The sequence below is a fragment of the Brassica napus genome, chromosome A7, assembly GCF_020379485.1.
Source record: "Brassica napus cultivar Da-Ae chromosome A7, Da-Ae, whole genome shotgun sequence".
NCBI lineage: Eukaryota > Viridiplantae > Streptophyta > Magnoliopsida > Brassicales > Brassicaceae > Brassica > Brassica napus.
The window spans coordinates 20,000,000-20,019,273 of NC_063440.1; the positions used below are offsets into that span (position 1 = coordinate 20,000,000).

General features: G+C 34.3%; 3 protein-coding genes and 2 non-coding genes across 5 annotated transcripts; 3 read left to right on the forward strand and 2 right to left on the reverse strand.

The window, feature by feature from the left end:
• Positions 1-10,231: 10,231 nt before the first annotated feature.
• On the forward strand, positions 10,232-12,802 carry LOC106353549 (pro-resilin). Its single transcript, XM_013793313.3, has 9 exons — positions 10,232-10,389; positions 10,494-10,616; positions 10,928-11,008; positions 11,106-11,194; positions 11,279-11,353; positions 11,585-11,649; positions 11,730-11,795; positions 11,900-12,424; positions 12,514-12,802. Exons 2-9 carry the CDS (start codon positions 10,494-10,496, stop codon positions 12,618-12,620), a joined length of 1,131 nt encoding a protein of 376 aa, XP_013648767.1. The 5' UTR covers positions 10,232-10,389; the 3' UTR covers positions 12,621-12,802.
• Positions 12,803-13,220: 418 nt separating this feature from the next.
• Positions 13,221-13,292, reverse strand: TRNAD-GUC. Its single transcript has one exon. It is a non-coding gene; the product is annotated as a tRNA-Asp (tRNA).
• Positions 13,293-13,606: 314 nt separating this feature from the next.
• LOC106356968 (protein Abitram) lies at positions 13,607-14,949 on the forward strand. The gene is made up of 6 exons (XM_013796676.3): positions 13,607-13,893; positions 13,966-14,014; positions 14,094-14,220; positions 14,293-14,363; positions 14,450-14,522; positions 14,634-14,949. The coding sequence occupies exons 1-6, from the start codon at positions 13,692-13,694 to the stop codon at positions 14,751-14,753; spliced, it is 642 nt and encodes a 213-aa protein (XP_013652130.1). The 5' UTR covers positions 13,607-13,691; the 3' UTR covers positions 14,754-14,949.
• Positions 14,950-15,089: 140 nt separating this feature from the next.
• Positions 15,090-15,161, forward strand: TRNAE-UUC. The gene has a single exon. It is a non-coding gene; the product is annotated as a tRNA-Glu (tRNA).
• Positions 15,162-16,236: 1,075 nt separating this feature from the next.
• On the reverse strand, positions 16,237-17,473 carry LOC106353547 (SKP1-like protein 1A). The gene is made up of 2 exons (XM_013793311.3): positions 17,038-17,473; positions 16,237-16,625 (listed from the first exon to the last, which is right to left on the reverse strand). The coding sequence occupies exons 1-2, from the start codon at positions 17,344-17,346 to the stop codon at positions 16,452-16,454; spliced, it is 483 nt and encodes a 160-aa protein (XP_013648765.1). The 5' UTR covers positions 17,347-17,473; the 3' UTR covers positions 16,237-16,451.
• Positions 17,474-19,274: the final 1,801 nt, after the last annotated feature.

Below are 19,274 nucleotides of genomic sequence, written 5' to 3' on the forward strand. Positions count from 1 at the left end.
CCATTCCGTTTTTATTTTTCTATACTTTTTGTCAGGACCACAAGTTAAACGGCACCATTGTTTTCTTAATTTAATATGGAGCTTGATATAGCTCGATATATATTTTATTATACAATCTGAAAACCATTTTGATGTTCAATTAATTACCAGCTATACTCTAGTTATTAATGGGATATAAGTTGTGTTAAAGAATAAATTTCACATTAAAATACCAAAATCAAGAATTTAAACAAAATTACGCATGATAAATAACAAAATCAAGCATAAAAAGGGTAGTTTAACCTGGAGCTGCTATCTCTATTGGTAAAGTTTTATACCTTTATGCTATAGAGATAGAAGTCTAAGTTCACGTCTCAGCAGCTGCAAAATTTTGTTTGACAACTATTTCATATCTATGGACTAAATAAATTATATATAGGTTTCAGTCCATGACTTTTGCAAAAAATGTTGTTAGCTGTTTTTTATTTTCATTAAAATGCTCAAATGTTACAATCAAATTTAAAGTCGTGACATTGTAAAACTCTGTACGTATGCTATTTTGTTACAAAACACTGATTTGTCAATGAGAATCCACGTTTAATAACTAACATAATTAATAGTAGTAGCATCCGTAGCAAGTTAACAAGTGATATATTTTGATCACACGTCCGACGGTATAAATCGTTTAATTCGTAAATGGTCGGACGTACAAGCTTGGCATTTTTCTTCCCAGCTCCGAACTTTTTCATGTCTTGGCCATATTACGACACATACCAAAATAATTGGACGCTAGTAGAAATTAATAGAGAGAGATAAATAATGAGAGCTTGTTTGCTTGTGATTTTCGAAACATTTTTAAATATATTCAGATTGCTTTCTTTGTAATATTTATATATAGAAAAATTTAGAAATCGAGAAATACAAAAAGAATATTCACAAAAATATACAAAATATAAATATTTGTACTGGATTATTGGAAGTGCACTGTATTATATTTTTGAGAATATGTAAAATTAACAATTTTCTGACTTATGTTCGTGCGAGGCAATGTTCAACTGATGGGTCCTTTTACTACTCCACCATGGAGTGGATTGCAGAATCCTAGGCTCATGTAAATATAACATTAATGCTAGAATAACATAGAAGCTCAACCTTTTGACCTAGTAAGTAACCATGATACGCTTAAAGTTCCACGATGTATTTAGTATTTAAATAATAAGGTTCATCTCTTTTTTGTTTTTGTTACTATTTTTTTGAAACATTTTGTTTTGTTACTTTAAATTACGAAAAATACAACTAAATGACATAATTTTGTAATATAAGTACATCATATTTACTTTCTGACTATTTAACCATGATAAATCATACTCTTATTTCCCTTCTGTCGATTGAGATGTCGCACTCATCACTCCCACAACCTGCAAAGCCTCATTTATTCCTTTATGACAACTTGTTTTCAATTTTTTTTTTGTTTTTATATTCTACCCACTGGTAGAATTTACTTTACAAATGGAACAAACTCCGATACAAAATGAACTTATTATTAGTGTGGATGAGAAAACAAATGCATGCCTTGCGTGTATTAACTGCAACAACTCATAATTCCATCCACTATTTATTGCCTCAAAATCTACCTCTCCCCTTCAATTTTCTCTCAATTAAATTTTCACATTTTTTCAATTTCCATTTATAAATCAACCGAACTATCATACATTATATCATAACTCAGTAATTTTCATATTGAATCAGTTCAACTTATTCATTTCTCGAATAAGGCAAGTCTATAATCTATATGTTCATGTTTAATCACTGTTAATAAACTCTATTTTGTTGATTTTGGATGGAAATTTTGTTTTAAAACACTTTTGGAAAAATTCCGAATATTAAAATCACTAAATATTTAAAACAGTATATATTCACAAAAATCAGTCTGATTCTAAAATGTTGTTTTTATTCTGTTAATAGATAATTGCTTTTTTGGTCTATATTTTGATTTTTTTTCAGTTTTTGAAAAAAAAATCATTAGAAGCAAGTTGAATTTAATATTAAAAAGACATGCTAACAAAGTAGATTTGTATTTATTGGTAAAAAGAACAAATTTACTGTGATTTTCCATCTACATCTTTCTTCTATATTTGAATTATTATTATTTGACGATAAAAAATATCGGATTTTATCGAATAATGAAAATATCAGTAGTATAATTGAAATTATATAAGAATTGGCTTAACATTTTATTGTTTTGGAAATTAAAATGTAAAGCCAATTCTTATATATATATATATTTTTTTTTTTTTTGATCAAAAATATGTAAAATTTGTCTTAACATTTTACTGTCCAGAACATTGACATGCTACAAATTTACACACATAAATATTGGAATTTATTAAGATATTTTTCTTAGAATAATGTCAAAAATTCAGCATTTTATAGTATGTATAAAAACATTTTCAATCCATTCCATATTTTACTTTAAAATGAAATGAAAAATAAAGTAATGAACAAAGGATAAAAAACGTTTATTCATTACTTAATTTTTCATTTTATTTTGAAGTAAAATATAGAGTTGGAACGAAAATGCTCTAATAATGTCAAATGTTATTTTACAGAATGGTCGATGAAAAGTGAAAACGTTATTATGTTTTCAGATTATAGGCATGAAAATGGGGTGTGAACTCGACTGCAAAAAAGGTCAACACTTTTGTTTCGCTTTTAGAAAGACTTTTTTTTATTTTGCACTCCAAGTTCGGGACATTCTCTTTATTCGTTTTTTTTCTTACATACTCCTCTTTCTACTTGGTTTCTCAGACCAGTTACTTTCTTTATAGTTTTCTTTTATTTGAGAACTACTTTCATATTATAGCTTACTAATTAATATCAAAAAATATTTTAAACGACAAAAACTTATTATTGAAAACATATAATTACACGTTGTGTGCATGACACATATCCATGACGTGTGTTGAATTCATGTCTAGAGCCGGATTTATTTTTCTAAACATTAGTATATCGTTATAGAGATTAATTTGTTATATCTATATATTGAATATATGTGAGTGTGTACTGTGTAGGGTTTAGAAGATAAATAATATAGCATCTTTATAACTTACATCATTCGTTTAACGCAGAGCTCGATGCATGGACAGATGCTTTTCACCCCACCCGAATGATTGCCTAAACTGATCTCGTATTTCGCCGTTAATATCTGTGGTTAGAAATTTTCGCAGTAAAATAAATGTATTTTAGTCTATTTTCTCTAATTAAACTATGCATAGGTTACTAAAACGGCAACAAGGGTAAAAAAAATGCAGAGAGATAGTTGGCAAACTATAATTGCGAGTAGTGACTCTTTATACAGAAAGAGGAGCAACATTCGAAATGTAATATACACAGTATATGCTTTGTTAGGTTCTTATCAGTAATTTTCAGAAATGATCAATCCTCCCCGCTGTAACCTTGTTGACTGTATATATGTTCTTCATGGTTTTATGTTTCTTTTTTCTCTGAGAACGTAATTTAATTTACTTGAGGTAAATACAGTTTCCTTTTCTTGTCAATGCGTTTCTATTTGTTATAGACTACCAATAGATTAAAGTTTAAGACATATAGGTTATAAAAGACGACTAGACGACTCAAGCACCTTAGGAAGCCCGAACTTGACTTGTATGCCATACCCAAAAAACGTGACTTGTATAAGAGAAATTGTATGAAATCGTGTCAGTTTTGAATTGTTATCAGCATATGTTATTGTTTTTTCTGCAAATTTTTATATGTAGCTGACTGTATAGCTCCGTTACTAGAGAAACAAATCTGAAGTAAGAAACTGCGTTCAAGAAAAATCGAGAATAACATAAAAATTTATCAAAATAATTATTTATATATTTTCTCTCTTTTCCTCTAACTTTTCTTTTTCTTTTCTCTCAATTATTCCATGTTACTCTACTAATAATACTAACATTTTACAAATCATTTCTTATATATTTGGATATTTTCTCCATGGGTCTGCCTTGGAAGCACGTAAAAACCATGTACATATATCAAATTTGCAGTGATGTCTTCTAGATTTAATCCATGACTTCAACAAACAATAGTATAGTGTAAAAACTGGAAAGATCTAGGAGAGCTTCTATGAACAGAAGATCTTTTTTAACACCGCATGTCACGTGAAGCCAGAAGGTGTTCATCATTGATTTGATTTAGTTCTTTATGCTGTTCCCAAAATTTATATTTAAAGATTGATACAACATATGAAAAACTAGTCAAATATATAAGAAAATAACAGAGCATATCCAACCATAATACCAAATTTGATGTTAAATTTACACCAAATTTAATATTTTGATGTTATATTTATTTGTCATCTCCAACCATAACACCAAATGTTACACCAAAATAATATTATATATTATTTTATGTTTTCGGTTTTAATAAATTTTCTAATTTTATTATTTTTAATTGAAATTAATTATTTATCACATTTATATATTATGTTTTTTTGTAATTGTATGTTTATAAAATCTATTTACATTTATATTTTTGGTTTAACAATAGTATATATTTTATCTTTTTATTTTATATAAAATATTATATTAAAAATTACAAAGTATTTAATTATGAAAAGCACATAACACAATAATATATTTATTTTATGTTTTGAGTATTTATTTCAAATTTAATATGCATTTAAACTTATCCGGTTTATATTATTAATTTATATATTTTATAACATACTAATTAAAAATTATATTATTAAAAATAAAATCTAAATTTCTTTGATGTTTTATTTTTTACAATATAAATTATATAATAATAATCATTTAGTGATTTTTTACTTAAAAATAAAATAAAATTAACTATATAAAAATAATTTAAAAGTATGAATAATACAATATATTTATGTTTAATTATAATTTTGAACTGATTATTAATAATAATTAAATTATATTATTAAATGAAATATAATAATATATAATAATATATATTAAATATGTGGCGTGATAAATAGTGTTACACTAAATTTGATGTAATACTATTCACTTTATACTAAAGTTGATGAAATTGTATAATTTTTAATGTTTCATTAAATATGAAATTATACCAAATTTAGTGTTTTGGTATCCCATAGGAATTTGTCTTATGCTTCGAATGGTGACTATCGTTCCGTCCCGTCCCGCAGTTAACAATAACAAAAATCTCTACATATACTATATATATATATTTATAACAGTTAAAACCGCACCACAGTTGAACCGCTTGTCCCGCACCGCTCAATCCGCAGTCAAAGAGCCTAGAAAAGACAATAGTGTTGGGTCTAACCTCAAGCGATAAGATACGAAGCTGTTGGGTATTGGCCTTTTGTTGTCAAGATTTCAAAACAAGAATCATTAAGTCCTATGACTATAATATGCACATCAATCAACTGCTTTATAAGATCTCTCTCCTCCTCTAGTCCTAGTCTAGTGGCCACCAATAACTCGTGTATTAATTTTAAAATTCTCTCTTTTATCCTTTAGCACGAATATGTACATATATGGATTGACCATGGAATATACAAGGCATGAAATCAAAGACCGTGCTTACACTAAAATGATTTACTTTTATGGTAATTATTTATCCTACCAACAAGCGCTAGCAACTTCCATCATCATATGATACTTAGCTTTTGAAATATAACACAAGTCAAATTACTTCTCATGGAAAAGCACAAACTTACTTTATACTCTTTCTCAATATTCTTCCAATTTTTTTCTGTAATGTCAACAAAAGAACAACCCACACCTAATGTTTTCTTTCTAATTCAAACATATATTCGTAAAATATTACGTCATGAATACGCAGGTGGTTAACATTATTTATTTTGTTAATCCCGGGATAGAAAGTGAATAATATATCTGGACTTTAGCCCGAACTTTCGAGACCAAGAGGAAGATTTGAAGTTTACTTGTGCCAGAAGGTAAACCCATGACCACTTGTTGCCAGAGTTCACTCTCTACCAGAAGAGTATGTTAGATTCGGGTTTATTATGGGCTTCCAACTCATACACGGTTTCTTACCAACACCGACTCCGTATAGGTGACTTTGCTTCCAAAACGCGGACCCCTGACCAACTGTGAATATCTTCTCACCTCATAATGTCAATCTATCTAATGAATATAAGAAAAAGATGACCGGTTTTAAAGTAGATTGAAAACATCAGGTAGATAATTCAATATTAAACTGACAGTTTGAAGTGAACAAAATACCAGTTTGGAAGAAAATACCTGTGTGAAATAGGTTAGGTAACCTAAGTAGAGCCAGTTGCTTAGCAAAAAAAAAAAGAAAGTAGAGCCAGTGTCTTGGTTATCAAGGAACGTGACAGCGCTTGAAGGCCATCATCCCATTACACCATGTGGCTTCTCTTGGGGATCACCTACACACCAAAACTGATACTTTACAGCTTCCTATAGTATCATCAATGACCTGAGAAATGCAATAAAATAAATAATATGTAAGCAAAACCTTATGAATCATATATATATATAGATAAGGTGCTGACTGCTGAAAGAAATTATGTATATATTACCTGTAGGATTCCTTTAGTCGTGAATTCAAATGCAGCTGAAAGCTATCCCATGGCATCAATCCAATTTGTATGCTGCGGTTATTGACAAAGAGAAAGAAAACATAATGTTACAATTTCAACCGCATCCAATATCAAAAGCAGAGCTGCACGACTGAAACCACTTGTCAAAACATTTCTAACGGAATAGGCAGACGAAGTGCTGTTGTACCCTGACTATAGTTTAGACCATGACCATTGCAACTGCATGAATCAAAAGAGTCATGATATATGAAAAGACTTGAGAAGATTTGATTTGACTACATATATCACCAAAGTTAACTTATTTTTTACGTCATACAACCGTTTAGAACTCCATAAATAAGCGTACTTGAGTTCGAGTAGTGGAAAGATGAGTGACCTATCAGAAGTGATTTGCGATACCGTGTGAGTGAGGCCAAAGCACGAGAAAATGTTGGGTAGTGATTACATGGTCAGTAAAAAAATCTTTAGAGCCTTGGAAAAATTAACGCACCGCCCGTTAGATAAGATGGGGCCCAAGGACTGAGTGAGAGGGCGTGGGTGGCCTATTAGCCGTGGGCGGAGGAGGCGTTACAAGTGGTATCAGAGTTGGTTAGCCATTTGGGTTCTGACCCGAGAGGCGTCTTGAGACCTATCGTGGGGTGCAACGAGGACGTTCTGTTCGGATTGAATTGTAACATCCCGAGTTATGATATATGAAAAGACTTAAGAGGATTGATTTGACTAACTATGTCATCAGAGTTGACTTACCTTTTCCGTCACATAACCGTTTAGAACTCTAAAGTTAAGCGTGTTTGAGCTGAAGTAGTGGAAGGATGGGTGACCTATCGGGAAGTAATTCGCGATACTGTGTAAGTGAGGTCAAAGCACGGAGAAATGTCGGGTGGTGATTGCATGGTCAGTCAACAATAATTTCGAGGAAAATTTACGCACTGACCGTTGGAACGAGATGGAACCCACTGGGCGAATGAACAAACGTGGGTGATCCATTAGCCGTGAATGGACAGGGATTACAGTAACATTCTCCAACTGAAAATAACTGTTTTGCTGCTTCTATGTATTGAGCTGAATAACTAACCAGCTGCATTCAACTTCACAGATTAAGAGTACCAGAAACAAAGAAAGGGAAAAATTATTTCTATTGTTTTGTAGCTGCTTATATGTATTTTTCTGAATAACTGCACCAGTTTTATCTCGCAGATGCTGAATATCTCTTATATATTATTTGAGGAGCATTAAAAATAAATAACCTTTAGTTCATGTGTGATTTACAAGAGTGTTATTTCCTACGTGTCAACCTCACAAACACTCTCACAACCTATATTCAAAAACCCTTGGTTAACTAGACTTATTACAACATATGCCATTGGTCATTACAATATAAAATATGTACGATTTATGTTTGCGCATTAATACTTTCCATGTTTTATTACACGGAATATAGCAAATGTAACATTTGATTTACTCATCGAAGGTTTAAAAGTCTATATACATTTATATTAATCATGTAGCATTCGACATCTATCTTATTAAATCAAAAAGATCTGAGACTTCGAATCATATTATATTTTATATATCTAGGGAAAAATACAATTAAATATATTGGCTTGATAACATCAAACAATCACTTTACTTTATATAATACTGAAAACTATAATCTAAATTGAAGTGATCGTTTGAACTGGTTTTAAGTTAGTCAAGTTTGATGTTAATTTATTTGATAAGAATCCATATAAAATTTTGGGTTAAGACAAAATAGACTATGTCGATATGTGTATTACGCATATATAAAAATATAGAAATATTAAAAACCATATAATACACTATGTCTATTTGTGTATTACGCATGTAGAAATATATTAAATATATGAAAAAATCAAACACAATAATTTGAACATTGATTCGCTTGATGTATTTTCCTAAAACATCAAATATGAATTCTCAATCACGATTTACTTGCATCACAACCCACATGATTTACGTGATCTTCATACGTTGATTATGTCATTTATAATTTATAATTTATAATTGTAGTTATAGTTGAAACCTGCAATATGGGTGTGATTCCCTTAATTATTCTATTGATACGCTAAATTTATTTAAAATACATCAAATCCTCTGTAAATCACGGATTACTTGGTGGTTTTTAATTGACAATCTCTTCAATTTATCACACATTAGGAATCTAAATGCGTAAATGACTATAATTTGTTTATATTTGTATCAAATAAAATGCTTTTATGGTATTAGGAAACCATAGTAGTAGAATCATACAAAAAAAATGGAAACTAAAAATCTAAGTGACTCAAATTTCGAAAGACACATGTGACATAATCACTGATTGCTTTCAAATATTAATTTAGAATCCATGTACTAGGTTTGTTTCCTAAAATACAACATACATATCGTGTAATTTTCGGAACCTTGCAACAAATATATTGTGATCTCGATTTTGAATAATAATGATTTTAATGTGGCTATTAATTGCGTCGAGTTTATGCTAGACCTAAACACCTTGCATATATATATACTTGGCCTCATAGCTACATCCTCACAATTATCTCCTTCTCAATACTACTTTACCACACTGCATTCAAACAATCACAATAGTCATGTTTCCTCAATTTTTTTTAAGGATTATATTTTGATTCTGCAGGGTTTTATTATTATTGCTTATGTTGCTTTTTATCTTTAATTCATAATTGATTTATATTAGTTTTTTGTTTACTCTTATCACTCTTATTGATTCTCTTCCATTACTTATAGGAGAAATAATCTAAAATATAAACAAGTTAAAAAAAAATATTAATTTGTTAGTGAAACGCGCAATTTTGACTAACATTTTATTTTTGAATATTTACCATTTTTTTTGTAATGTACCTTTATAATATAGATTACTTCAAATTACTAAATTCTTAAATCTACTCACTCCGCGCCATGCGCGGATTATCACCTAGTATTATATATTTCTACAAACCCTTAAAAATACAAAAAAAATATCATACATATATACAAAGAACTCATTCTTTCTTTTTACATCGTAATATCCAACACTTTTTTGTTTTGTTTTTGATCTAACAAGACGTTGAGCATATCGCCTGTACAAAGATTCTGATTCGAGCATTGTTCACAGTTTACAATGTATTGGATTATGAAACAGTATTTGATCTAGGTTTAATGGTAGCGTTATTTGATCTTTTGCAAAGCTGCTGCCACTAATCTATATAAAGCCCAACCGTACTTTTCGACAAATTGTCCGAGTGTACGATCTTTTACAGACCCAGCACGGCCTATATGTCGATATTGGCAATCGTACTTTCTTAAATAAAAACCATTATAATTTTGTTGTGGAAAAATAAAAATAAATGGACAAAACAAATATACGTAGTCTTTTTATTATTTTTTTGACTGTTACCAGTTACCACCGATTATCCAGAAACTTTCTATTTATAACTTGTAGATTTGGTTTTCTTCAAACAATTTATTTTATCCTTTGATGGATAAGCCATTTAGACCTTTTTCCTTCGTATTATGTGCAACTGGATAGATAATCTTCTTGAACCGAGAAAAACTGATGTGAACCGAAGTTAAGAACAATCCCGGTACGAAACCTGACTATATTCCTTATTGATATTGGCTGGTTTAATAACCGGTTGAACCAAAACCGGTTAGGGTCGTGCAACGTGTGTGACTGTAAATATCAGAGTGACGATTGCATCAGATAGCTCTCTCTCAGGGCGTAAAAGGAAAGAGACGAAGCCGTACAAAAGAGGGCTCTTCCACCATCTCCGTACCATCTGAATCTTCTACTCTCTCTCTCTCCCTCGAAGGTAACTATCCTCAGAGCAGCAATACCGATTGTTTCTGTTGTGTTTCCTAAAAAGTCAAAATCCCTAGCTTTGTCGTTGACTTTCCATTTTTTGGGGGAATACAGATGGAGAAGTATGACCGTGTGGTGAAGAAGAAGGAGGAGAGGACGATTGATGCGAACGAGATTCGTATCACTAGCATGGGCAGGGCACGGAACTACATCACCTATGCCATGACTCTTCTTCAAGTATTGTATTTACTCTTTGACCTTGTTGTTATAAACAGTTTTGCACCTCAAACGTCGACGTTTTGAGCTCTGTATGTGGTTTTTATAAGCTCTTTATAGTATAAGATACAGCTTACCTTCTGTTAGCTCTTTATAGTATAGGCTTGAGCTTAGCTCAACGTATAGGCTAGATATGAGTTTTACCTTCTGATAGAGAATGTTACTGATTCACGGTTTCATGTGATGTGGCGGATAGTTGATTCTAAGTTATCTGTTGAGGTCCTTGGGGATTAGTTGAACAATTTTATTTAGACTTTGTTCTGTATGTATAGGAAAAAGGGTCGACTGAAGTTGTGTTCAAGGCAATGGGAAGAGCTATCAACAAGACTGTGAACATTGTGGAGCTGATTAAGGTGATTTTTTTAAGTAGTTTGTTTTGTCCAGTTCACAAACCCTGGTTCAGATGATGGGTTATCTGAAAAATGTTTTTTTTAAAACTATGTAACGCAGAGAAGGATCCCTGGTCTTCATCAGAACACATCTATTGGATCCACCGATATAACAGACACATGGGAACCTAAAGAGGAAGGCCTTCTACCGTAAGGAGTCATCAAACCTAAAAATGTCTAATATGTATTATGCTTGTTTCATTGTTACTCATTTTTTGTTGTTTTGTCTTGAAGTATTGAGACCACAAGGCATGTTTCCATGATAACCATTATCCTATCCACGAAAGAGCTTAATACATCCTCTGTTGGGTGAGTTTTTTTTTTTTTTTTTTATCCTTCTGATTGTTTTTGTTTTGAGCTCATTTGCCGTAATTATATTCCTTCGCTATGTCTCAAGCAGTTATCTCGGCAGAGACTGTCTCTGTCCAACATATAGATTGCATATTCTTTTCGACAGGGTTCTTTACTGTCTCCCTGATTTATAGGCGGTTTAGTAACTTTACAAATAATACTAATAATTTTTGTTAAATGGTGCTGCAGGTATCAGTGCCCAATTCCTATTGAGATGGTGAAGCCTTTAGGCGATATCGACTATGAAGGAGGAGGTATGTTTTTCACTCTCAGTGACCCTTTTAATTTACCCCTTACTCTGGTCTTTATAAGTTTTCTTTTTATACTCCCGCAGAGGGTTCACCTGGTGGCAGAGGCAGAGGAAGGGGAAGAGGAAGAGGGAGGGGAAGAGGTGGCAGAGGTATGCCTTAGGCGTGTTCTATTTAGATCACCACACTTCTGAATCTCAGCCTTCATTTGAGATTTTAACACACATTTTTAATTTTTTTTACTTTTTTTTGGCAGGAAATGCATATGTGAACGTTGAGTATGAAGATGGAGGTTGGGAACGTAACCAGTCTTATGGTAGAGGAAGAGGCCGTGGCAGAGGACGCAGCAGTCGTAGTCGAGGAAGAGGAGGGTACAATGGTCCTCAAAATGAGTATGATGCACCAAAAGATGGAGGTTACGGTTATGATGCTACTCATGAACACCGTGGATATGATGATCATGGTGGTTATGATGGTCCTCATCAGGGCCGAGGTGGTTACAATGGTCGTCAGGGCCGTGGTGGTTATGATGGTCCTCGTCATGGTCGCGGTGGTTACAATGATCGTCAGGGCCGCGGTGGTTATGATGGTCCTCGTGAGGGCCGTGGTGGTTATGATGGTCCTCATCAGGGTCGCGGTGGTTACAGTGGTCGTCAGGGTCGTGGTGGTTATGATGGTCCTCATCAGGGCCACGGTGGTTACGACGATTCTCATCAGGGCCCTGGGGGTTATGATGGTCCTCAGGGTAGTGGTGGTTACGATGCTCCTCCGCAGGGCCGTGGTAAGAATAGTCAAACACTCGGTTTTTATTTTTAACTTCGTTATTAAATCGTATTTGGGTTGAATGAAGTTAGAATTGGTTTAATACAGGGCGTGGACGTGGAAGGGGAGGTCGTGGAAGAAGTCGAGGAGGTCGTGGTGTTGGTGGTGGTTTCAACAACAGCTCAGATGGACCAACAAACCAGGCAGTCGCTTGAGACATGCGAGTGAGGTTTCTGTTGCACAAACATAAAATGAAAAAAAGCCAAGTCGTTGGATGTTTTTTTTCTTCTATCTCCTTGCTCTCTTCTCTCTATATGTTTGTTTATGTCCATCAAGACGACATGCTTGCCATAAATGTATCTTTTTTTTTATCAATTGATTTCTTTAGTTTGTGACAGTTTTTCTTTAGAGTCGCTTTAGAGAACTGAACTACCGAGGCATTTTTTATAACCTCTTCTGTTTAACTGTTTTGTAGTGGTGGGAGTGAGACTTAAGTTTGGACAAAATTAACATTTTTGGTCTTCACTTATCACTTCTAATGCTATAGGAAACAGTTTATTCTTTTTGTTCTACTATTTGCAATATTATATGAGTTCAAAGACTTGCTTCTAAGCATATTGCGAGGCGTAACCAGAGATATTATACTTTTGAGCTCTAATAAGAAAGCAACTCAGTTCTCGAAATGACTTGGCTTTAAGTTTTTTCTGCTGTCTCCTATCTGATTATAATCTGGTCTCTGATAGAGGCAAATATTATGAGTGACTGACCATGACGAAATACCGTGGTGTGAAAACGTCACCGTAACAAAAAGAATGCGCCGTTGCCGGGGATCGAACCCGGGTCACCCGCGTGACAGGCGGGAATACTTACCACTATACTACAACGACTTGGTTGTTGATTTATGAAGAAAGCCTTTAATAAATGCAAGACGTGGAGATTGAAATTTGTGGAGAAATGACTCAGGGCGTGGAGATGCAAGACAATAAACCCCCAGTTCAGTCCACCGTGTCTCTCTGCTACTATACCTCCACGCTGGAGAAGGCTCTTAGGCCATACTTCGAGCTAGACCAAGTTTTAAAATGTGATAGTTACATACAGAGCATGGTACAAAACCTTTGTAGAATCTAAATGGGCCTTAACTTTTTCTTAGAGAATCTTAACAAAAGATAAGGCCCATTAGTTATCTACTCTATGATCGGCAAAGTAAAGTCCGATTGTTTTCCGCCGTCGTAAGGTTACAAACTCAAGAAACCGATTAGTTCCGAGTGTTGAAACTATCAAAAACAATGGAGATTCAGAAGACTGAGGTAGCAAAGAATCCAGAAACCGATGATACAATCGAGACAACGAAGCAAAACCAATCCGAGGAGGAAGTAGAACATTGCGACGAAGACGAATTGAGAAGTCTGCTGCTTTCAGATATAGGAGACCTTCCTCTCTCTCCACCTTCAGCTACACAAGTCAACTTTGTTTCTTACTTCATCACAGGTTCTTCTCTCACATTCATTCACCTAACTCTTCTCCCAAAACCCTCCTTTTGATAGTGTGAGTGGTTTGCAGATTTCACTAAACCGGGTCATGATCAGTATATCTACCGTCACGCTAATGGGTATCTCAAAAGTCTCTTCCTTTATGTCTTCTGAGAATCAATTTGAAAAATGGGTTTCTTGCTTGTGTGTTATGTTCAGTTTGTGTGTGATTGGGTTAGCTCCTACGCATATAGCTTTCAAGGACGAAGGTGGGATCACTAATATTGATTTTAATGTCGGCAAGTCTGATCGTAGCGTCTTGAAAGTCTCCGGGAAGCGTAAAAAGGTTTTTGCCTTGTTACTTACTTTCCTCACTCTTTAAGACTTGTTGTTGTTCAAATGCTCTTCTTGTGTGCAGAATGCTATGCGGTCTGAATCGAATACAGCGTTGTGCAAAGTTTCAACTGCTAAAGATTCTTATATTGTCAGGTGCAAAAGCTTCTTCCCTTTGTTTTACGTTCTCTCATATGCCAAAAAAAATTGAAGTTTTCTTTGTTGTTTTTTTTTTCTTCTAGGTGTTGCGTTAAAGGTTCTCTCTTGGAGGTGAATGAGAGATTAATCAAGCAACCACAGCTTCTCAATTCATCGGTAAGAGATAAATGTAATAACTCTAATGATATTTTTTATATATATATATATACGAGTGATGATGTTCTGTATTTTGATTACATGTTTTTGTTACAAAAATCTGATTCTTAGGCTGATCGGGAAGGATATATTGCGATAATCATGCCAACAAGACCTGCAGATTGGACCAAAAACAAGGAATCACTGATAACCTTGGAGGAGTATAAAGCAAAGAAAGAGGTGTCTCTATGATACAGTTTGCTGTAAGCCTGTAACCAAACAACGGTTGATTTCTTTAGAAGTCATGTTTGCTCTCAAGATTATGGTTAGGCTCAAGTCTGGTTAGCTAAACAACTTTGGAGGTTTATCTAGAGTATTCATAAAGCTATTGTGTTGTGTATTAACTTTTTCTGGCAACACTTTTGAAAGCAAAGATCATTTTGGACTATGTACTATGATGTTTTTCATGAACCACAGGTTACAAAATTAAATAAGGTTTTGCATTGTTTGACAACTGGCTTGCGATATTCATGACTTCATATTACAATAATAATAATGAGAATCAATAAACACAACTCTAAGCATCAATCCGTTGTCGTCCAGCGGTTAGGATATCTGGCTTTCACCCAGGAGACCCGGGTTCGATTCCCGGCAACGGAGCTTTTTTGGGCTAACATCAATCCGATTTTTTTTTTTGTTCTAAGTAGTGTCACTTTCTTGGTCGAGCGAAAGAAACCTCCAAACATTTATAGTTACAGACAACGTCCAGACCCTTTGTTCTGCTGCTTCTTGCATCTAAGATTTATATCAGCCCAAAAGAATTATTGTTTTCAGTTGATTTGATCAAGATTTTACTTGTAACAAGTTCGTGGATTAGTTAAAAGGGGCTTTTGTTCTAGAGATGTTCTGGAGAGTCTAGCTTTCATGTCTCTTGAATTGTGTCAGCTGTGCATTAGTGTTTATACTATCTGAATCATGGGAATTCATGCTTACTATTTTTGCCATCAACTAGAGAGTGTCGAATGATTCATGTTCACTTGCTCTATAGATGTTATCAGTGAAGTCTCAGCAAAAGGATGAATGTGATTCTTCTACTCTCTTATGTAATGTTATGCAGTGTTTCTGTGCGTGCATTTGGGTTAATGGAAAATCAAGATAACTAGTTAACAACAAGTGCCCGCAGGATGGACTCTACTTGTATGGAAGTACAATACAATAAGCGACAGATTTGGTTATTTATCACTCCGTTTGCAGTTATTTGAGACCATAGACAAAGAACAACCGAACCATTTTAGATGTTCTTGGCTCTCAAGGTAACCTACTGTGTGGTTTGGAGGCTGAATATGACGGCGCAAGTGGTGTGAGCTAACTACATGTTCTTCTTTACCGTTTTCATCTTCTCCATCTTTGTTTCTTCTTCTTTACATCGTGGACCTAATCAAAAGCTATATATCTCGGCTCTGACGATTATTATGGGGGCTTAACTAAGATTTGGGAAGCCAGGCTGAGTGCTTTGACAAGTATATTCTCATTGTCAGCATAACTACTAGACTGCCATTATATGATCTCACTAGACAGAGTAAAGCTTCAGTTAATGTAGTGAAGCAGGACTTGTTATCTTCTGGTGAATTCATCCATTGAAGAAGAGACGAACAGGTCACAAAATGAGCAGTAAATCAGATCAACAAAGAAGCATGTGTGTACGACGGGAGAGGAAAGGAACAAGATCAAGATATTTGCAAGGCAAACCAACCTCAATCTTTAAAACATGAAAAGCACAAATCCAACATTGGTACTTGATAGTCATGAAGTTCAAAAGGAAAATAGCAGAGAAACAAAGTCATCATCATCCACACTGATCATCCACAGAGATAAAAAAAAAAAAAGGCAACAACATAAAGCAAGAAACTGGTTGGTTTGCTTCAACGATCTCTCCCACTCTCTCACGCATCATTCAAAAGCCCATTGGTTCTCCCTGCGCACCTCCTCTTCTTCCTCTGGTGAAAAGTCGTTCTTGATGTTGAAGGTCGTGCGAATCTCCTCCGGAGTCTTGCCCTTGATCATGTCAGCCACTGTCTGGCATGTCAGGTCGAGAAGGTTCTTGATGTTCAGATAATTAGCAGCCTGCAACATCCAAAACCAAAAATTTCAGATTCAAATCAACTTTACATATCTCAATCTTAGGAAAGATCCAATCTTTACCCGAAACTGAAAACACAAATGGAATAATTCCCAAATTGCAGATAAGGCAGAATGAAACCCTAATTTTCCAAAATCGGGAACCCTAACAATCCCAATCTCACGAAAGATCCAATCTTTAAACGAAACGATACGAGAAAACGAAACCCTAATTTCAAAATCAACAACCCTATAACAGTCAACAAATCTCCGATTCAAATCACGATCGATTCCATAAGAGCCCTAACAATCTCAATCGCAACAAAGATCCAACCTTTAATCGAAACCCCTAAATTTCGTAACCCTAATTTTTCAAAATTCGAAAACCCTAAATCAATCAATCAAGAAGCAAACAAACCAGGATGAGCTCAAAGAGGGTAGCTTGATCGATCTTCATAAACTCAGCATCCCAAGCCTTGAGGTCATCGTCGGAGGAGCCACCGCCATCGACGGCCTCGCTCTTGGAAGCAGCAGCGTCGACGTGCTTCTTGCAGTACTCAATCACCTTGGCGAGGATCTTGCTCGTGACGTTGGGAAGCGGGACTCCGTTGTCGACGCAGTCGTCTTCGACCATGTGGGCTATGGTCTGAGACTCGAGAGCCACGGCCTCGTCGACCTCGAAAGACTCGCCATCGGAGCTCTTCAACACGATCTTCTTCGTCGACATGTTTGTGAGGAAAGGCGAGAGGAGATTTGAGAGAAGCGAGATGAAGTGGAGGAGATAAGGAGATCCCTAATTGTCTTTTTTATAAGTGGGTGGATTGTTAGAAAGTCATCGCGAGATTATATTTCCAATTATGAGAAAAAGAAATATAGAAAATAATCCTAATTAGTTGCTCAAAAAAAGAAAATAATCCTAATTTCATTAATCTTAACTTTTAAGTTAATTTTGATCCGATTAATTCGTTATTTGGACTTTGAATATTTTGAAGAATGAAGAGAGAAATGCATATATTGTTATAGGGGTGGCGTTCGGGTATCCGTTCGGGTTCGGGTCAGTTATTTCGGATTTTCCGGTATTTCGGTATAGCAGTGTAGAACTTGTTCGGGTATTTCTATATTTCGGGTTGGGTTCAGGTATTTTTAGTTCAGATTCAGTTATTTCGGATCGGGTTCAGATATTTAGAGTTTGAATAAAAAAATTAAAATTTTCATTTTTCAAATTTCTTGTATTTAAAAGTATAACTTTCACTTAACTAATTATTTATTTTTAACAGACTGAATGGTTAATAAATTTGGACACAACATTTAAAAACTAAAAAAACATTAATTTAGTTATTTTTTTTTAATTTTGGATGTAACTTTTTGTTAATTTTTGAAATAAAAACTTGACAAGCATTTTAAGTGAGTAGCAAATCATATTTTCCGTAATTGTATGTATATCATATGAACTTAAAGTATGTGTAGTATCAATATAAATATTTTATATAAAATGAGAGATGTAAACTAGAAATATAAGGTTAATTATACATATGTTCGGTTATCTTCGGATATCTATTCGGGTTCGGGTATTATCCGTTCGGGTTCGGGCATCCAATCTCTCCTAATTCAATACCCGTTCGGTATTTTTCTACTTCGGTTCGGGTTTTTCGGATTGGATGGGTGCCACTTCGGATATCGGATAAAGTGTCCACCCCTATATTGTTATGTTGAAAACCAACTTCCGACAAGAACCCAAGTAGTCTCGATTATGACCCGTACAAATCTCAAACACAACATGGTAAACAGGTGAGTAAGCTGTAGTAGATGCTCGGTAATAAACCCGATAAATCATCTCTTTTCATGGAAAAGAATCATGGTAAGCTGAAGTAGATGCTCAATAGAGGAGGATGATGGTACCGGTAACAGAATCAGTGAACCCACCAAACGATTCATCCTTAAAGAATGGTATAACAATGCTCGCGTAGTATTGACCCGAAGGAACCCCTTGGAAATCAAAATTACCAAACCCGTAAGTAGTCGACTCGTTGTGGTAGATTCTTAATTATTTGTTACGAGTTCTAAGCTAAGAACCAGGACCTGCGCCCTTGCTATTGAATCTGCTCTCACTCCATTTACAAGTTTACTTTATTTTTTGATCAACTACTTCATTTAGATAATTAAAGAAGTTCAGCAGATAGAGATTCAGTCCACATGTGAGCCCAATACAGATAGATGAGTTATGAGACTGGTCTTGGCCAAAGAGTCGGCTCTTCCATTCTCATCCCTTTTGGAATGAAATAAACTGAAATGTCGATAAGCAGAGAAGAATTGAAAGACTCTTGATGTCTTCCACGATGCCATCTCTCTACATTTAACAAGGCCCGAGATGAAATCTGATTCTACAGCTATGTAGACTATTGCTTGAAGAGGGATCTATTGCCACACCTGTTTTGTAAAGTCGCAACTGAAGAACAGGTGAGTACGTAGCTGTCTCTACTTCTCCACAATGAGGGCAATTAACAAGTTTACTTCATTTCGTACAATAAATATGGAAAATCATTTGAGCCCAAAGGAGTTACACATACTATCAAGATGGTTAAGATACATAAATATCATTAGCAGCTTCGGTTGATAAGAAATAAATGGGAAATATGTAACACCAATATTTGTTTT

What these genes read in the sequence shown, in the direction of transcription:
- LOC106353549 (XM_013793313.3), top strand. Translation starts at nt 10,494, where the DNA reads ATGGAGAAGTATGACCGTGTGGTGAAGAAGAAGGAGGAGAGGACGATT. An exon ending in TATCGACTATGAAGGAGGAG is followed by an intron (nt 11,650 to 11,729) that starts GTATGTTTTTCA and finishes ATACTCCCGCAG; the next exon opens with AGGGTTCACCTGGTGGCAGA. An exon ending in TGCTCCTCCGCAGGGCCGTG is followed by an intron (nt 12,425 to 12,513) that starts GTAAGAATAGTC and finishes GGTTTAATACAG; the next exon opens with GGCGTGGACGTGGAAGGGGA.
- LOC106356968 (XM_013796676.3), top strand. Translation starts at nt 13,692, where the DNA reads ATGGAGATTCAGAAGACTGAGGTAGCAAAGAATCCAGAAACCGATGAT. An exon ending in TCTCCGGGAAGCGTAAAAAG is followed by an intron (nt 14,221 to 14,292) that starts GTTTTTGCCTTG and finishes TCTTGTGTGCAG; the next exon opens with AATGCTATGCGGTCTGAATC. An exon ending in CACAGCTTCTCAATTCATCG is followed by an intron (nt 14,523 to 14,633) that starts GTAAGAGATAAA and finishes TCTGATTCTTAG; the next exon opens with GCTGATCGGGAAGGATATAT.
- LOC106353547 (XM_013793311.3), bottom strand. Translation starts at nt 17,346, where the DNA reads ATGTCGACGAAGAAGATCGTGTTGAAGAGCTCCGATGGCGAGTCTTTC. An exon ending in CCCTCTTTGAGCTCATCCTG is followed by an intron (nt 16,626 to 17,037) that starts GTTTGTTTGCTT and finishes TGGATGTTGCAG; the next exon opens with GCTGCTAATTATCTGAACAT.